General features: G+C 38.9%; 1 protein-coding gene across 4 annotated transcripts in view; it reads right to left on the minus strand.

Moving 5' to 3' along the window:
- Positions 1-8524: 8524 nt before the first annotated feature.
- The window catches only part of LOC135473991 (LIM domain only protein 7-like), a 75977-nt gene continuing 70310 nt past the window's right edge, over positions 8525-14191 (minus strand). Inside the window, exons 22-25 of one of the 4 annotated variants that reach the window (XR_010444610.1) lie at positions 13307-13471; positions 11396-11448; positions 8781-9576; positions 8525-8710 (exon numbers count right to left, since the gene is read on the minus strand). Coding sequence is in view for 3 of the 4 variants with exons in the window: in XM_064753966.1 (XP_064610036.1) it covers positions 11420-11448; positions 13307-13471 (194 nt within the window). In the remaining variant the exon portion in view is untranslated. Of the gene's footprint in view, positions 9577-11395; positions 11449-13306; positions 13472-14191 lie in introns of all 4 variants that reach the window. The other 3 variants (XM_064753968.1, XM_064753966.1, XM_064753967.1) reach the window with 3 other exon arrangements.

The following is a 14191-nucleotide window of genomic DNA, read 5'->3' on the forward strand; positions in this document are numbered from 1 at the left end:
TTTGACCAATCATATATGGGATTGTGTAATTTATCTGATTGTTATTTAATATCATACTGAAGAATTTTTCACTCATATGATGGCCGTCAGTTCTATGTGTGATAATGCGATTCAAACCTAGACCTTTTATGGTCTTAATTACTAATTTTCTGTATGTGTATGCCGCACTTAACAATAGTTCAGTTAGATGATGAGGAGGAGTAATTAGGCGTGTGTCTTATTTTGTGCTGCCACCGAAACATCATGCCAAAGACACCAAGCCCACTCACATCACATCACTGACACCTGACTTGTTTCTTTGATCTAGCCTCTCAGTGCTGAGCACGAGGCAAGGCAGGAACAAGTACCATTTGTAAAGTCTTTGGTATGACACGACTTTGGGTTGATCCCAAGTCTATGGAGTTCAAGATGGACTCTAACCATTAAGCCAATGAAGTGGTCTCTAATTTCGTGACACCAGATTTAAATCTTTCAGGAGAAAAATAACTTTTTGGAGAGTCAATGTTAAAAGCTATAGTTGCCATCTCCATGGAAACAGTAGAGCCAGTCCTTTTCTAGAATTCACACCTCTATGGAAAATGCCAAACGGCAACCAGTTCCAAGTATAAGATAGACTTCATTATGGAAATCTGTCTAATTTTAGATGACTGATTGGCACATAAAAGGACACACCTTTTTGTTTAATGATTGGTCAGTGATGTGTCTATCAATCCATGCCACAAATGGGGTGTGGTTTCTTTGGGTCTGCCCATCAGGTCTTCATGTGAAGACTTTTTCTTCAGCAACAAGTATTTTAGTACTGAAGTTTGTGATTGGTTGAAAGCACTATCCACTAAATGTGTTCTCTAAATAAACAGAACAACAATTATCTGTTAACAACCGTCAAAATCGACAACATAGTTGGACAAACCACCATGCTTAATAAAACCATTCTTTATTGTTCTGGACTAAAATAAGGAATTGTTTATTGTAATATCTAGTTCATGCTGATTGGAATAAAGTCTAATTTGATCATAAGGAATAAATGATTGCTTGAGGATTAGAGAAATGAGCTTGTCTGAGAAGCAGGTGAATTGAAACATGTGGTAAATTGTTTGTACATGAAATGTCAGTTTTATTTACATAATACAAAGGTATTAAAATGATACATTAAGGCCCAGTGTGTAATGAACCTGCATTAGCATTGTAAAATTAACCAACCGATTTTATAGACAACCTAGCCTATATGGCATACCGTCTAGTTTATATTGCATATTTAGCACTTTGTTTTAAGTCAATGCTCTAAAAAAAATGGAACTGTTGCTTGTCCAGCCCTCGACATAAGAGGAGATCGAACCGACCGATCACGTGTCGATCACCTCATTCGAAAAAAGGGGGACCGAAACGTCGGTTACCATAAAAGCCACAGGGGACCGATAAATAATTTCGGCAGATTAGGAGTGAACGTGTACGTAGTGTCTGCCGCTGCCGAAAATGCAACCGCTCAGTCAAAGGGGAGCTTGTCGCAGTGCGGCGCGAAGGGAAATGCATGCATGTGCTATGAGCCGTGGGTCAGGACGCAAAAGACATTTGGTCATCACAAAAATAAAACAGTTAATTGGGTCACTGTCCAAGCGCGGCGCACAGAAGGTGTAGTTTAACGTTCACTGATACCCATGTATCTTTACCAACCAGAAGTTTAGGGTCCAACAACACTGACAGGCATGCATATGCTGTGATCTGGACGATTCCAATTATTGGAAACTAAAGGGGTGGTGAGGTTGTTCCAATACGCGTCTGTTGTACTTCGATCTAGGAATTTCATAACTGTCAATGAAAACTTTGAAGAGAATACGTACTTGTATCATATATCACAATGCCAATCTTAAAATGCATTGCATGGATTATTTTGCTTGAATTGGCTTGCAAACCTAAACTCAAAGGTCCCTTGTTCTGCTGCTGTCTAGAAATCTGGTGCCGCGTCTCTTTCAGGCGATTAAAACAATGCCAGCTAAGTTTTTGTCTTCATATTCATATCTGTCCATCTCTTATTCTATTGATATCGGTTCTGCTGGAAAGACAATGTACATGTATGTATTAATAGAATGCAATATATGTGTACATGTGTCCGTTTACTCGATCGCAAAACAAGGTAATCAAAACAAGGTTAAAGTCCATGGCATTCCACCGTTGGGTCAACGGTCGCCAGAAATAATAGCCAATCGTTTTAACTGCTAATTAGAATATTGACAGAGGCGCCGCGCTGTAGATGTTTGTCACAGTCCAGAGCGGAATATTGGCGCTACGTCGAGCAGAATCTTTTGAGGAGCTGACGAATATTGCTTAGATTTTAATCGTTATTTGTGTATAAATATGTTTTGATGGCTACCAAAAAGCCAGAGACTGTCCATCAAAAAACCTTCGAAAAGTGGCCTTTCAAGGAAGAGTTCAGAGTTTTGGCAACTGACAGTGATGGTAATATCACTAAACTGCAGTGCAAAATATGTGCGGACAACTTGGCAGCTATCAGGGCAGAGGCGGCAAGGCGAAATGTGAAAGGTGCAGCGTTTAATGGCATTGTGAACCTGGCAGACGGTGTTGAGTGCGTCCACCGAGGAAACTTATCTCGTCATATCAAACCTGGTGGACTGCATGACTGGGCCAAGCAAAGATTTGGCAAATCACCCGTGGCATCAACGAGCAGTGCTCCACAGGCAGGGTACGTACCATTTAAAGACATTAAATTTAAAGTTTAAAATAAATGTAACTGTATAGGAAAATGATACACACTGATGTAATAATGTAGAATATAATAATAACTTGTTAAATATAATCACGAAAATATTTAAAATATAGGTGCCGTATGCATATAGTTACACTGGTGTGCATGTGTTGTTCATCGTATATAGATTATAATTTGTAATGTTTAAGCTCGAGTTTCTAAATGATTTTCTCTCCCTTTTGTTTAAGGCCTCCCAGTGGATCTGGTCAACGCCGCATTGATATTCTTATCGACCAAACTTCAAGCACAGCATATAGGCACCTATTCAACACCGCCCTTTGCATTGTCCGGCATGAAAGGCCGTTTTCTGACTTTCGTAGTCTTGTTACGCTACAGCGCAAGAATGGAATCAAACTGTTAAGCGGAAAAGACACTGACAAATGTTGTCGCCAGTTCGTTTCTATAACGGCCGCAATACTCCGACAGGACATTGCAAAAATGCTGCTCCGCTCCAACTTCTTCTCGGGCCTTATGGACGGCTCCCAGGCCAGGAAGACGGGTTCAGAAAAGGAGCTAATCTATGCAAAAATTGCAGTGAACGGATGCACTGTAGAGCTCCTTGTAAAGTGCCAGGATATGGCCGAGATCGGAGGGGAAGATGCTCGAAGTTTAAAGCAGGCCTACGATCAGGCATTTTTGGATTCCTGTGAGGTGCCGAAGGAAAGGCATGACAAACTGATGGTGAGCATCTGCACTGACGGCGCCAGTGTAAACATGGGGAAATATAATGGCGCATGTACCCAACTGAAGGCTGAACGAGAGTGGCTGCTCGTGGTACATTGTTCAAACCATCGTCTGGAGTTGGCCATTAAAGATGCCTTTGCCTCTGACAAATCGTTCGAAGAAGTGGACGAAATCATGACACAAATGTATTATCACTTCAGAAACAGTGGCAAAGCCAAACGAATATTCACAGCGACAGCAATCGCATTGGGCGTTACTTGCGTCGCTTTCACGAAGGCGCACGGGACGAGATTTCAAAGTCACAAGTACAGGGCATGCAAGGCCATGGTACTTTTTGCCCCTCTGCTTGTATTGTGAAAATATGATAGAAACACCAGGCGCGTGCAAGACAGAAACGGTAGCAAAACTCCGTGGATACCTACGAAAGTTCTTGTCATACTCCTATCTCAGCAGTCTTAACTTCTACATGCAAGTCCTGAGGGTCACAGCTCAAATGTCATACGTCCTGCAAACCCCAACGTCACTAATAACAGACGTCATTGAATCGATTTCAGAGGCAAAAACCAACCTTCGTGAATTGACGGCAACTGAAGAAGACTTGCCGTTCGATACGGAAGGGACAGCCGAGAGTGACAGTGTGAAACTATCGGCCAAAGCAACAAACTTGCCAGCGACGCTTGCCTTCAAGGAAAAACTAAACGAAAAACAAAAGAGACAGGTCGAAAAATACTGCACTATTGTGAAACAGGACTACGACATCAAGTTTGTGCGCCAAGGAAAAGCAAATGTCCGGAGAGTTAAAGAGACTCTGATCCCAGCAATATCTGAAGCTATTGATGCGAGATTTGCTCCTTTCCTCTCTGAACAAGAAATCTATGCATCTGTTCAAATAGCTGACCACAGATGCTGGGACTTCGAAGAAAAGACATTTGGTCTTGACAAAATCCAGAAGCTGAGTGAGCATTTTCAAGAGCCGCTGGGGTATCATGAGTACGACATGAAAAAGGCCCAATCGGAGTTCAGACAGCTGAAGGCCGTTGTTGCTGCGAAGTACAGAAAATTCCGCAACCCCTTGCAGCTGTGGAAAACAGTCTTTCAGCATTATGTCTCTAAGTATCCCAACATCCTACTGCTGATAGAATTGTGCCTTTGTTTTGCTTGGAGTTCTGCAACGGTGGAACGCGGTTTCAGTGTTTGCGGCCGGACCTTGACAGATGCCAGAACGTCCATGAGCAAGGGTACACTGGATGACCTGCTTGTACTCAGGATAAACCTGCCATCGCTCGAAAAACTGGACAGCGAGTATGAAACAAGCCTGGTGGATAGAGCAGTGTCACAGTATCTGTCAACACCAAGAAGAAAAAGTGGAAAGGCGAAGCAAGTCGCCAAATCTGGAGGTTCTAGCGAGCCTGGACCAGCCATAATGCCCACTCCATTCTCATCCAGCCGAAATCCTCTGTTAGAGGATGACAGTCATCTGTATATTTCAGAAACTGATAGTGACGCAGACAGTGTGTCTGATGATTCAGAAATAAGCGATGTCGAATCAGTGGAAATGCCGATGGAATTCGAAGAGGAGATTCTGAGTGATTAAAAACAAGATCGCCTACATAAAAGTGTAAAACTTTAGCTAGGTGCCATTAAATTTAGTTCTTTGCCTTGCACTGACTTTGTTGATTGACTGTTACATAATCATGGCTGAACTTTTCACGTCAACACGTTATTACTTCAACAGGAAAGAATGACTTTTGTGCAGATCTCGTTTATTTGGTTTTGAATTTTTAACGTTTTGCTTTGAACTAAAATATTTCTACAACATACATGTATAATATATATGATAATGTGTGTGGACGTCGTATCATTCTTGCACATTGATTACTTATTTAAACTCATTTTTTTACCTTTTATCGCAAACTTAAATACATGCATATAATATATATATATATAACGTTTGTAACGAAGTCGTGTGTGTGATGACATACACCTCGGGGGACCTGGCATTTCAATGCAATAACGTCTTATATGTTATGTCTTTTACATTAAATTTAAGTATGATTGTGTGGTTTTGTTACATATTCAACTGCGCCTGTATTAAAGACAAACGTACAGAAGGCTATTTTTCAAAGACTTGCGCCAGCATTGGTTCTTTCGTGGTATGTTAACATACAATTACAACTCCAAACGGTAACAACGCGAAGTAACGAAAACTCCGGCCAATATGAGTCATTTGAAAAATAGTTTTTGCAAAAATAGGTATAGCAACGGATACGCCAGGTAGATATGTCATGCATATTTATCCTCATTGTAGAAAAGTCAATGTTCTCCTTCACCTCCTATCTTGCCAAAATACTGACTGCGAATCCACATGGCGTGAGTGAAATGTTTGTAGACATCGCCATGATCTACATGCATCAATCAATCCTTGTATTTAAATTCAATAATTACGTTCTATAACTTATGCGTATATACCGCAGGCTGGTAGTCATAAGTCTGCTTTAGACAGATCGCATAACAAGTTAGGAATACGAAACTTTCAATTTTGAGTGGTTAAATTTCACCGTGGCATTCCCCGCCTGTAACTGATTGACTGGAAGTGTGGGCGAGTCCAAAAGCATGCTAGCGTAGGGGGTTTTCGACTCGAACTAATGTCATTATTATTTAATGCTTGGTTCCGCTGATTTTCTGTGGTAGCAGCAATCGGGACACGTCATGTTTTGTAGAAATAGTGAATTGAGAATATTCAAGCAACATTTACAAGTTGTATCATTACTTTTCGAAAGACATTTCTTTACGCAACTTCAAAACTTACCCACCCCGTGTGACCCTCTCGCAGCAGTCAGCTTTGCGCGGGAACGTGCTGGAGACATTATGCCTTCCAGAGCAGGATTTGTATTATTTCATTACCTGCTTGGAGTACTGGGTACGTTTATTTCTAATACAAATACAACAATAATGTGATCAGTAGTGACAATGATAAATTCTTCATTTTTTACACGATCAGTACGTCAAACACCATAGACATTGCTCCAATCAATTCGCCAGTTAAACCCACCACTCGGACTTCGCTGCGATTGCCAGTGGGTTTCATGGACGGCGTACCAGCGACTGCAGCGAGACTGGGACTAGTTACTTCTGAAAACAGACGGGAAGCCCTCTAACAAAATTAAATAATGCAGAGCATACATATATATCATTGTGTACATGAACTTCACGGCATACCTGTATATTACAAGGAACAATTTTGGTTCTCGAAACCTACGTAATCGATACAGGGGATCGATCGGTTACCAAAGAATTTGGGGGAGATCAAATGTCCGATCACCTGAACGTTAGGTCGGGGGATCGATTTCTCGATCACCATAATTATCCTTATGTCGAGGGCTGTTGTCCCAATAAATTTCATCCTACAGGAACCAAAGTTCCAAAACTTAAAAAACAAAATTATTCTGCTACAGTCACAGAAAATTGGAGGGCCAAGTTTTTCTCTTGACATCAATCTTCTCTACGGGGTTCTCCAAACCTCTAAGCAAAGGGAGGTAATCTTGTGATCCATGGAAAAAACAAACCTCTATATCTAGGTGGTGTATGTACAAACTAAATACGACGACATCATGTCACCTTTAAACTTTACAAGTCTGAAATTCTCCTTTTTCACAATATTGCTTATTAATTGATGAAGATGTGATTCCACTCAGGCAAGGCTGGGTAAGTTTCTAGTACAGAATTACAGCATAAGGTTATGCTATTCATGACATATAATGGGTTTGCTTTTAACAAGATTTGCTTCATTTAGTACAGAGCTGATGACTCCAATTCTGTTCAAAATCTAAATTTCTCAATGCTACATGTATATGTCATTGATAATGAATTCATTTTTATAACAGTATTAAACTACATGCAGTTAATACATGAAAATAGTGAGGGCTTCTCGTAAGCCCTTAATTACAGCACAGAAGTATTCTTTTCTTAAGTGCCCTAAGGTGAAGGACATCAATCAAATAGTGATGAGTATAATTTCAGCTGGCTCCTGATAAGATGGATTGCATAGTATCTCAACACAACCTAAACAACTAATGTATGTGTATATTCACAAGTAAAGTACCAGTCTCTACATGTTAACATTATAAAAGGTACCAGTCACAAAGCTACCAGAACACTTAATATTCTGAATAAAATCAACTGCAAGTAGTAATTAATTTTACAAATAAAAAAAATGAAAAAAAAAAAAAAAAAAAAAAAAAAAAGAAGGTAACAGTCAACTTTCCTGTACACAAAATAATCCTTACAACAGATAACAAATAACAGCTTCAGATCTAAGTTTATACCGGTAACAAAACAGTTCCTCATAAGTAAATGTGTGACTTACACCTACATGTGTGCTATAAGCACTCAAGCTACCATCTTCAGTCAGAATGGAAAAAAAGGGGGCTTAGCTCTGCATAGGCAGTTCTTCACTAACTTGATAAACTATAAGGAGATGATTTATATAAAAAAAAGATTAAGCTGGAATGTTAATATTAACTAAGTATAGGCTTAATAGTAGACCAACACAACACTCGCTGTAGATACATAAGATGTTCATTTACACTGTAGAAGCGATAAAATAAACACTGCAAGTTGTGTATAACAAAGGGAGACAACCATGATTATCTATAGCACAGCTAAAATCATCCGTGTTATAGCTAAAGTGTTCAGTAATATTTAGGAAGTACCGATAGATGATCATGTGAAGCATGTATGATGCATAATTACAAGCAATTCAAACTCTATGTAAGATAGTAGCATACGATATGGGTTTAGATGATCATTAGTAAGATTAAGTTTGCATAAATGACAAGTCGCACCCGTTACATGCAATACTCCAAGGAGGCATTCAGATGTGACTTGTCAACATCTCGCACACTCGACATGTCATAATCGTGCGAGAATTAATGACGTTACAATGCCAAAGATGATCACTTGTAAAATTCAATTTGGTGTCCGTTTCAAACTATCCCCCTTCAAGAAATTATCGAAAGGTATTCGTATAATAATGACCATTAGCCCCATCATTGTGACGGAACTCCCTCACAGTGTTCTGTACAGGAAGTTGAATTGATGGACAACCACATGTCTCTGTGTTCAGTCAATGTACCAGTCTGTCCACTATCTATCTCCAATTTGCTGTACAGTGCATTTTAATTTGTACATGTGTAAATATATCTCCACTTTGCATCTCAACATTATTAACACTGAACATCTGCAAATTCCACTTAGTAAGTGTATCTCTTGACAGCACAGTACGTTTTTAACACCCCTGCAAAGTCCACTTCATATGTCCGCTTAGTACATGTACCTCTTGACAGCACATTATGTTTTCTAACACATCTGCAAAGTCCACTTCATATCTCCGCTTAGTATCTTGCACAGAACACTTTTAACAAATCCACACTGAGTTCATGTCCTCCCTCATATGGCTTTAGAAATCACGGTTCAACTAGGCATTCAGCACAATGTACACAATTCACAACACTAGTGAAAGGAGGAGAACACTCAATCAGCAGTGTTCAGCTTTACTGATGTGTTTAGACATAAGGATGCACTCGAGAGTGGGTAACATCTCCTGGTTACAGACTATACCTACATGTATAGGGCAATCTGGAAACATATGTACAGGTACAGGGACTATATTCAGATAATATACTTAAAATATATTACGGTATATCATGAGATGGACACTGTACACATTAGAAAAAATATAGTCGAATTGTGTAAAAAATTTTTGGCATCAAAATGCAAAGATGACATGTAACTGTGGCTTGTCTAGGGAAAATGTCTCCAGAAAAGGTTTGCATCCACTGGGACAATTATCAAGTAATTTTCACTTTAACAAAGTTCCTATTTCACTCTTATGTTCGTCTGATATCACATCTTGTGAGATGGAGGATGGGTTGCCGGCAAATTCACAGATCAACAGATTAAACTCGCCACACATCAAGTCCTGGAGAATCAAAATACAGCTGGACAATTCAGGAATTTTTCCCTTGTAAAATCGCAGACTCTGTCCCTCAATGCTGCCATCTGGTGGGTACACAATGCGAAAAAAGTCGAAATTAATCAGGCCGGCTAAACTTTGCTGAATTTCAGTCCAGCTGAAAAGACAAAACATACAGAAAAATGAAAACATCATTAATAGTCAAAGACATTTCTGCATCGAAAAAGAAGAACAACTCACAGGTATATCAAAGGTGGCAGTCTGTGCATGCATACACACGGAGGTATTTTCCCATCACAACAGTTTTGAAACAGTATTTCGCTATTCGGATATTTTGCCACTGAATTTCAAAATCCTGCCCTTAATATTACAAATTACACATACATGTGCATTTTATAAGAGCATATAAAATAAAAAAAAAATACATCAAGTGTTTTAATGAAGAAGGCCAATAATGTGATATAGATCAAATTTAAGGTAGTCTATATTATGTACCTTGTACTGTAACTAACAAATGACACAAAGAAGAGAAAATTAAGCAACCAAATTTTAACAGACCTAAGAGGCAGAAAAACAGTTTTTGAAGATGTAGCTCTGGGGGAAGATTTATTTTTCTATAAAAGTAATGGTTTTGATAAGCAGACACCTTGAATAAGCTTGAAAATGTGGTTGGTCAAAGGTGAATAAAAGTGATGTATGGAAGTCTTTGAACTTTCCTTTAAAACTTTAGTTAGACTATTAACTCATTTTATAATCGTTCTCTTCAGGTTGAGCAAGGTTAATTTTGAACACCTCAGCGAGACTTGAGCACAAAAGTAAGCCTTAAACACAGAAGTGAATCTTGGGCACTTGGATGAATCTTGGGCATTGAATGAATCTTGAGCACTAGACTGAATCTGGAACACTAGAGTGAGTCTTGGCACTAAAGCAGCGGTGCAGCCACTTTGAATTTATGAAAAGAAAAAGCAACATTTCAACACTGCACAAAAGAATTTTTACTGAAACGGAGTACTGTGACAAACACTACCAGGAAACTTTTTCTTTTACGGTCCTTTTTTAAATTCCTCAAAAGATTCTCTAAATACTTAGCATTCACCTTTGATCAACCTGGTATTGATCGTAGACAGAAAAATCATCCCAATTGGAAAAGTACTTGTCGCATGCAATGTTATTTGCAGAATTATAATCTAGATAACAACATGATTAAGTTTCAAGAAAACAGAGAACTAAAGTGAAGTAAGCAAAGATAAAGCTGCCACTACGTCTACGAGAATACAAGTCATTTTGTTCCTCGTGAGTATAAAATGATGCAAAAAAGCGCACATGAAATAAGGCATTTTCTAAATAAATCAACTAAAAAAAAGGGGAAATTTCTTCAAGAAATTAGATAAATAATATATTATATAGATAGATATATATATACACTGTAAAAGATCCCAAACAAAAGAGACGCATAGTTACGATGAACACAAGTCTATAGCAGTGTAAACCACACAACAATTACTACAACCAAAGCAATGGTGACTGTTCTCTATGGAGATCAATTTTTTAGCACACCAGTCCCACCATAGGCTAAGGAAGTTAGTTCTGGCTTATGTAGTAAGCCACAGTCCTCGGTCAGCTTTAGTCTGGAACGCCATCAACAAACTTGATTATATTTTTAAACAAAACTGACTTTATAACCCCAGCCCCCAAATTACTGCAAACACTACAAATGTGAAATTTCCATTGGTAAACAAATTCAGAGGCACAACATATATGCTATTATCAAGAAGCATGTGTACATATATAGTTTATTCATCACTCAACTGTTAATGGCAAACACACACACACACACATTTTACACACAGGCAGAAATCTACAGCTCAGGGTTAAAAGTGTTCACTCGGGCCTACGATTTGGTTGTCAAACAAAAAGCAGCAGTATTAATTAGAGAGATGATGACATCACGCCAAGTTCGTTAGCGGATTACTTACTCCTCGTGCCACTTTTGGAGCATTTCAGGGCACAGCCTTTTTACTGGCTGCTGCTACAAAGATATCACGCAGCTATGTTAATCACTCAGTTCTAGGACTATAATGCTTACCTGCTCACTGCAGGTGGGTTTGGGGGTGGGGAGTGGGGGTGAGGCTAAATGTATGTAAGGTAGGGACTACTTAAAGGTAAAGCAAACACTAAAATGAAGTATTTAAAAAACAAAAGACCATTAAATGCTGTCCAGCAAAACCGTTTGATTTATGTTTTTACAATTTTTCCAACTGAGTAAAATGTTTTTAAAACATCAGATAGACTGAAGTGACTCAAACGGTATGAATGACGTCACATCCCTATTTCTTGCTTGAAATGGTTCGTTTGAAGGTCCACCACTAAGGTTAGTACTACATAATTATTGTATTATATGTACCTGATGGGTGCAATGGTATTTCCAGAAACAAGTTAAAAACATAGCTCAATGTTTTGAACTAACGATTGAAGAATTATTGTATCACATGATGAGTGCACTACCTAACCACTATGGTAATTTTGAATGATCATTAAAAAAACCCTTGAAATATAAGCAACAAGTCTGAACCAACTACTAAGGAATAGTTGTCATGTGTGATGAGTGAAATGTCAGTCCACTTTGGTAATAAATTCTGACCACAAGAAATAACTTAAAATGTAGCTTATGAGTTTAAGCTAAAAGATAGGCTATTACTTTTACAGCTTAAAATGTAACCCATGGGTCTGAGCTAAATGCTAGGGTATTATTCTTACAGCTTAAAATGTAGCATATGGGTCTGAGCTAAATGCTAGAGTATTATTATTACAGCTTTAAAAGTAGCCTTTGGATCTGAGCAAAATGCTAGGATATTGTTGTTACAGCTTAAAATGTAGCCTTTGGGTCTGAGGGAAATGCTAGGGTATTATTGTTACAGCTTTAAATGTAGCCTTTGGGTCTGAGGGAAATGCTAGGGTATTATTGTTACAGCTTTAAATGTAGCCTTTGGGTCTGAGGGAAATGCTAGGGTATTATTGTTACCACTTTAAATGTAGCCTTTGGGTCTGAGCTAAAAGATAGGATATTATTGTTACAGCTTAAAATGTAGCCTATGGATCTGAGCTAAAGGATAAGGTATTATTGTTATGGCCTAAAATGTAGCTTATGAGTCTGCGTTAAAAGATTACTGATTATTGAACTATGTGATGAGGAGGGTACACTGCCAAACTCATTTAATTTATAATCTATATAAAGTATTTGTACATAATAAGTTTATCTGCCCAATTATCTTTAAGCCAACACACAGTGTATGTTAAAAGTACTGAACTAGCTGAAAACAGGCAAAGAAGGTTGATTGATTCACGACAGTACACAGCTTTAACGCTTTTAGAACAAATAGCAAAAGCAAGCAGAGGCAGTAAGGGGTACCTGTAGTTTCCATGGAGATAGCAAACATTTACTGTGGATATGGCTGTACATGTGCTTTGTGTTATGTTTTCGCTCTTTATGAACTATTGATTGAAGACCCTATCCACATACGAAAGACCCTAGGCAACATGAGCAACATATGACCTGAAATTATGTTTAAAGGCCCTATTCACTCATCCAAGACCCATATGGCAACAAACAGGGCCACTATGAAAACAAATAGGGCCACAAAGGCAACATGGGAGCTATTACATCAATATTTGTGAAAGATGTAATCTGTATATTTTAACAGAAGTATAAAGTATTATTCTTTTCATTGACAATCAGACACAAAATGTTCTAATTTTCCCCTCATTTCCTGACACAAATCACTAGTTTCTGAATACTGTGTTTGTGTGTTTGTTCATTGTTACAGAGGTACACCCCTTTACCCTGACTACAGTACTAGTGCAGCGAATGTCACTTAATGAAAAGATACCTTCATCATTGCTGTAACAGTTGCGACAGTGCAGCTTCCAGCCTCGTACCCGGACGTCTGCGCCCTCTGCTCCGTTCCCTAATTGGGCATGACAAACACAACATCGGAAACATTGCATGTGGTAGTGCAGGTTGAGAGATTCGATGACCATGGCAGCACCGTACCCTAAACAGCAGGTAGCGAAACAGACAAACAGAAAGACGAGGTGAGGCGGGGTACCTGCTACATGTAGCACAAAACAGCTACATTCCAAGGTTATACCGCTACACTACGTGTACACAGCAGGTTGCGCCACTGCCCACACAGTACTATGACATATACACAGGACTTACAAATACACATATATACCGTAAATGACCTAATTTCTTGCCCCCAAAAGTGCAGTTTCAGAGGCAAAAACAGTATCATATTACTCTTGACGTTGAAACATTTTTCCAGTAGAAATTCATCCTACCTTTCAAAAGATCAACAGAACTCTCAGAATCAGGCAAAATGTGCAAATTTGTAGAGGGGCAGAATCTGAGGTCATTTACCGTATGAACACGTTTGCACATGTAGCTCTGAAAGTGACACACCTGAGTTACGTATATACACATGTCTAAAGGGGCTCTCACACGGAGCCGAATTCGTGTACCGAGTGGGTCAAGTGTTAAATTCATGAAGTGTCGGGGAAACTCTGGTGTTGTCGACAAAATGTCGTGGAGTTGTCATGACTTTTTTCTGGCAAGGTTGAGCTGATAAAGCCCAGTCCTAGTGAGTGGTTTTTTTTTTTGAACATGTTTATTTATTTATTTATCTGAATGTTTTTTTACGCCGGACTCTAGAATATTTCACTTATATGACGGCGGCCAGCATTATGGTGGGTGGAAAACGGGCAGAGCCTAG

This window comes from Liolophura sinensis, chromosome 8, assembly GCF_032854445.1.
Source record: "Liolophura sinensis isolate JHLJ2023 chromosome 8, CUHK_Ljap_v2, whole genome shotgun sequence".
Classification (NCBI taxonomy): domain Eukaryota; kingdom Metazoa; phylum Mollusca; class Polyplacophora; order Chitonida; family Chitonidae; genus Liolophura; species Liolophura sinensis.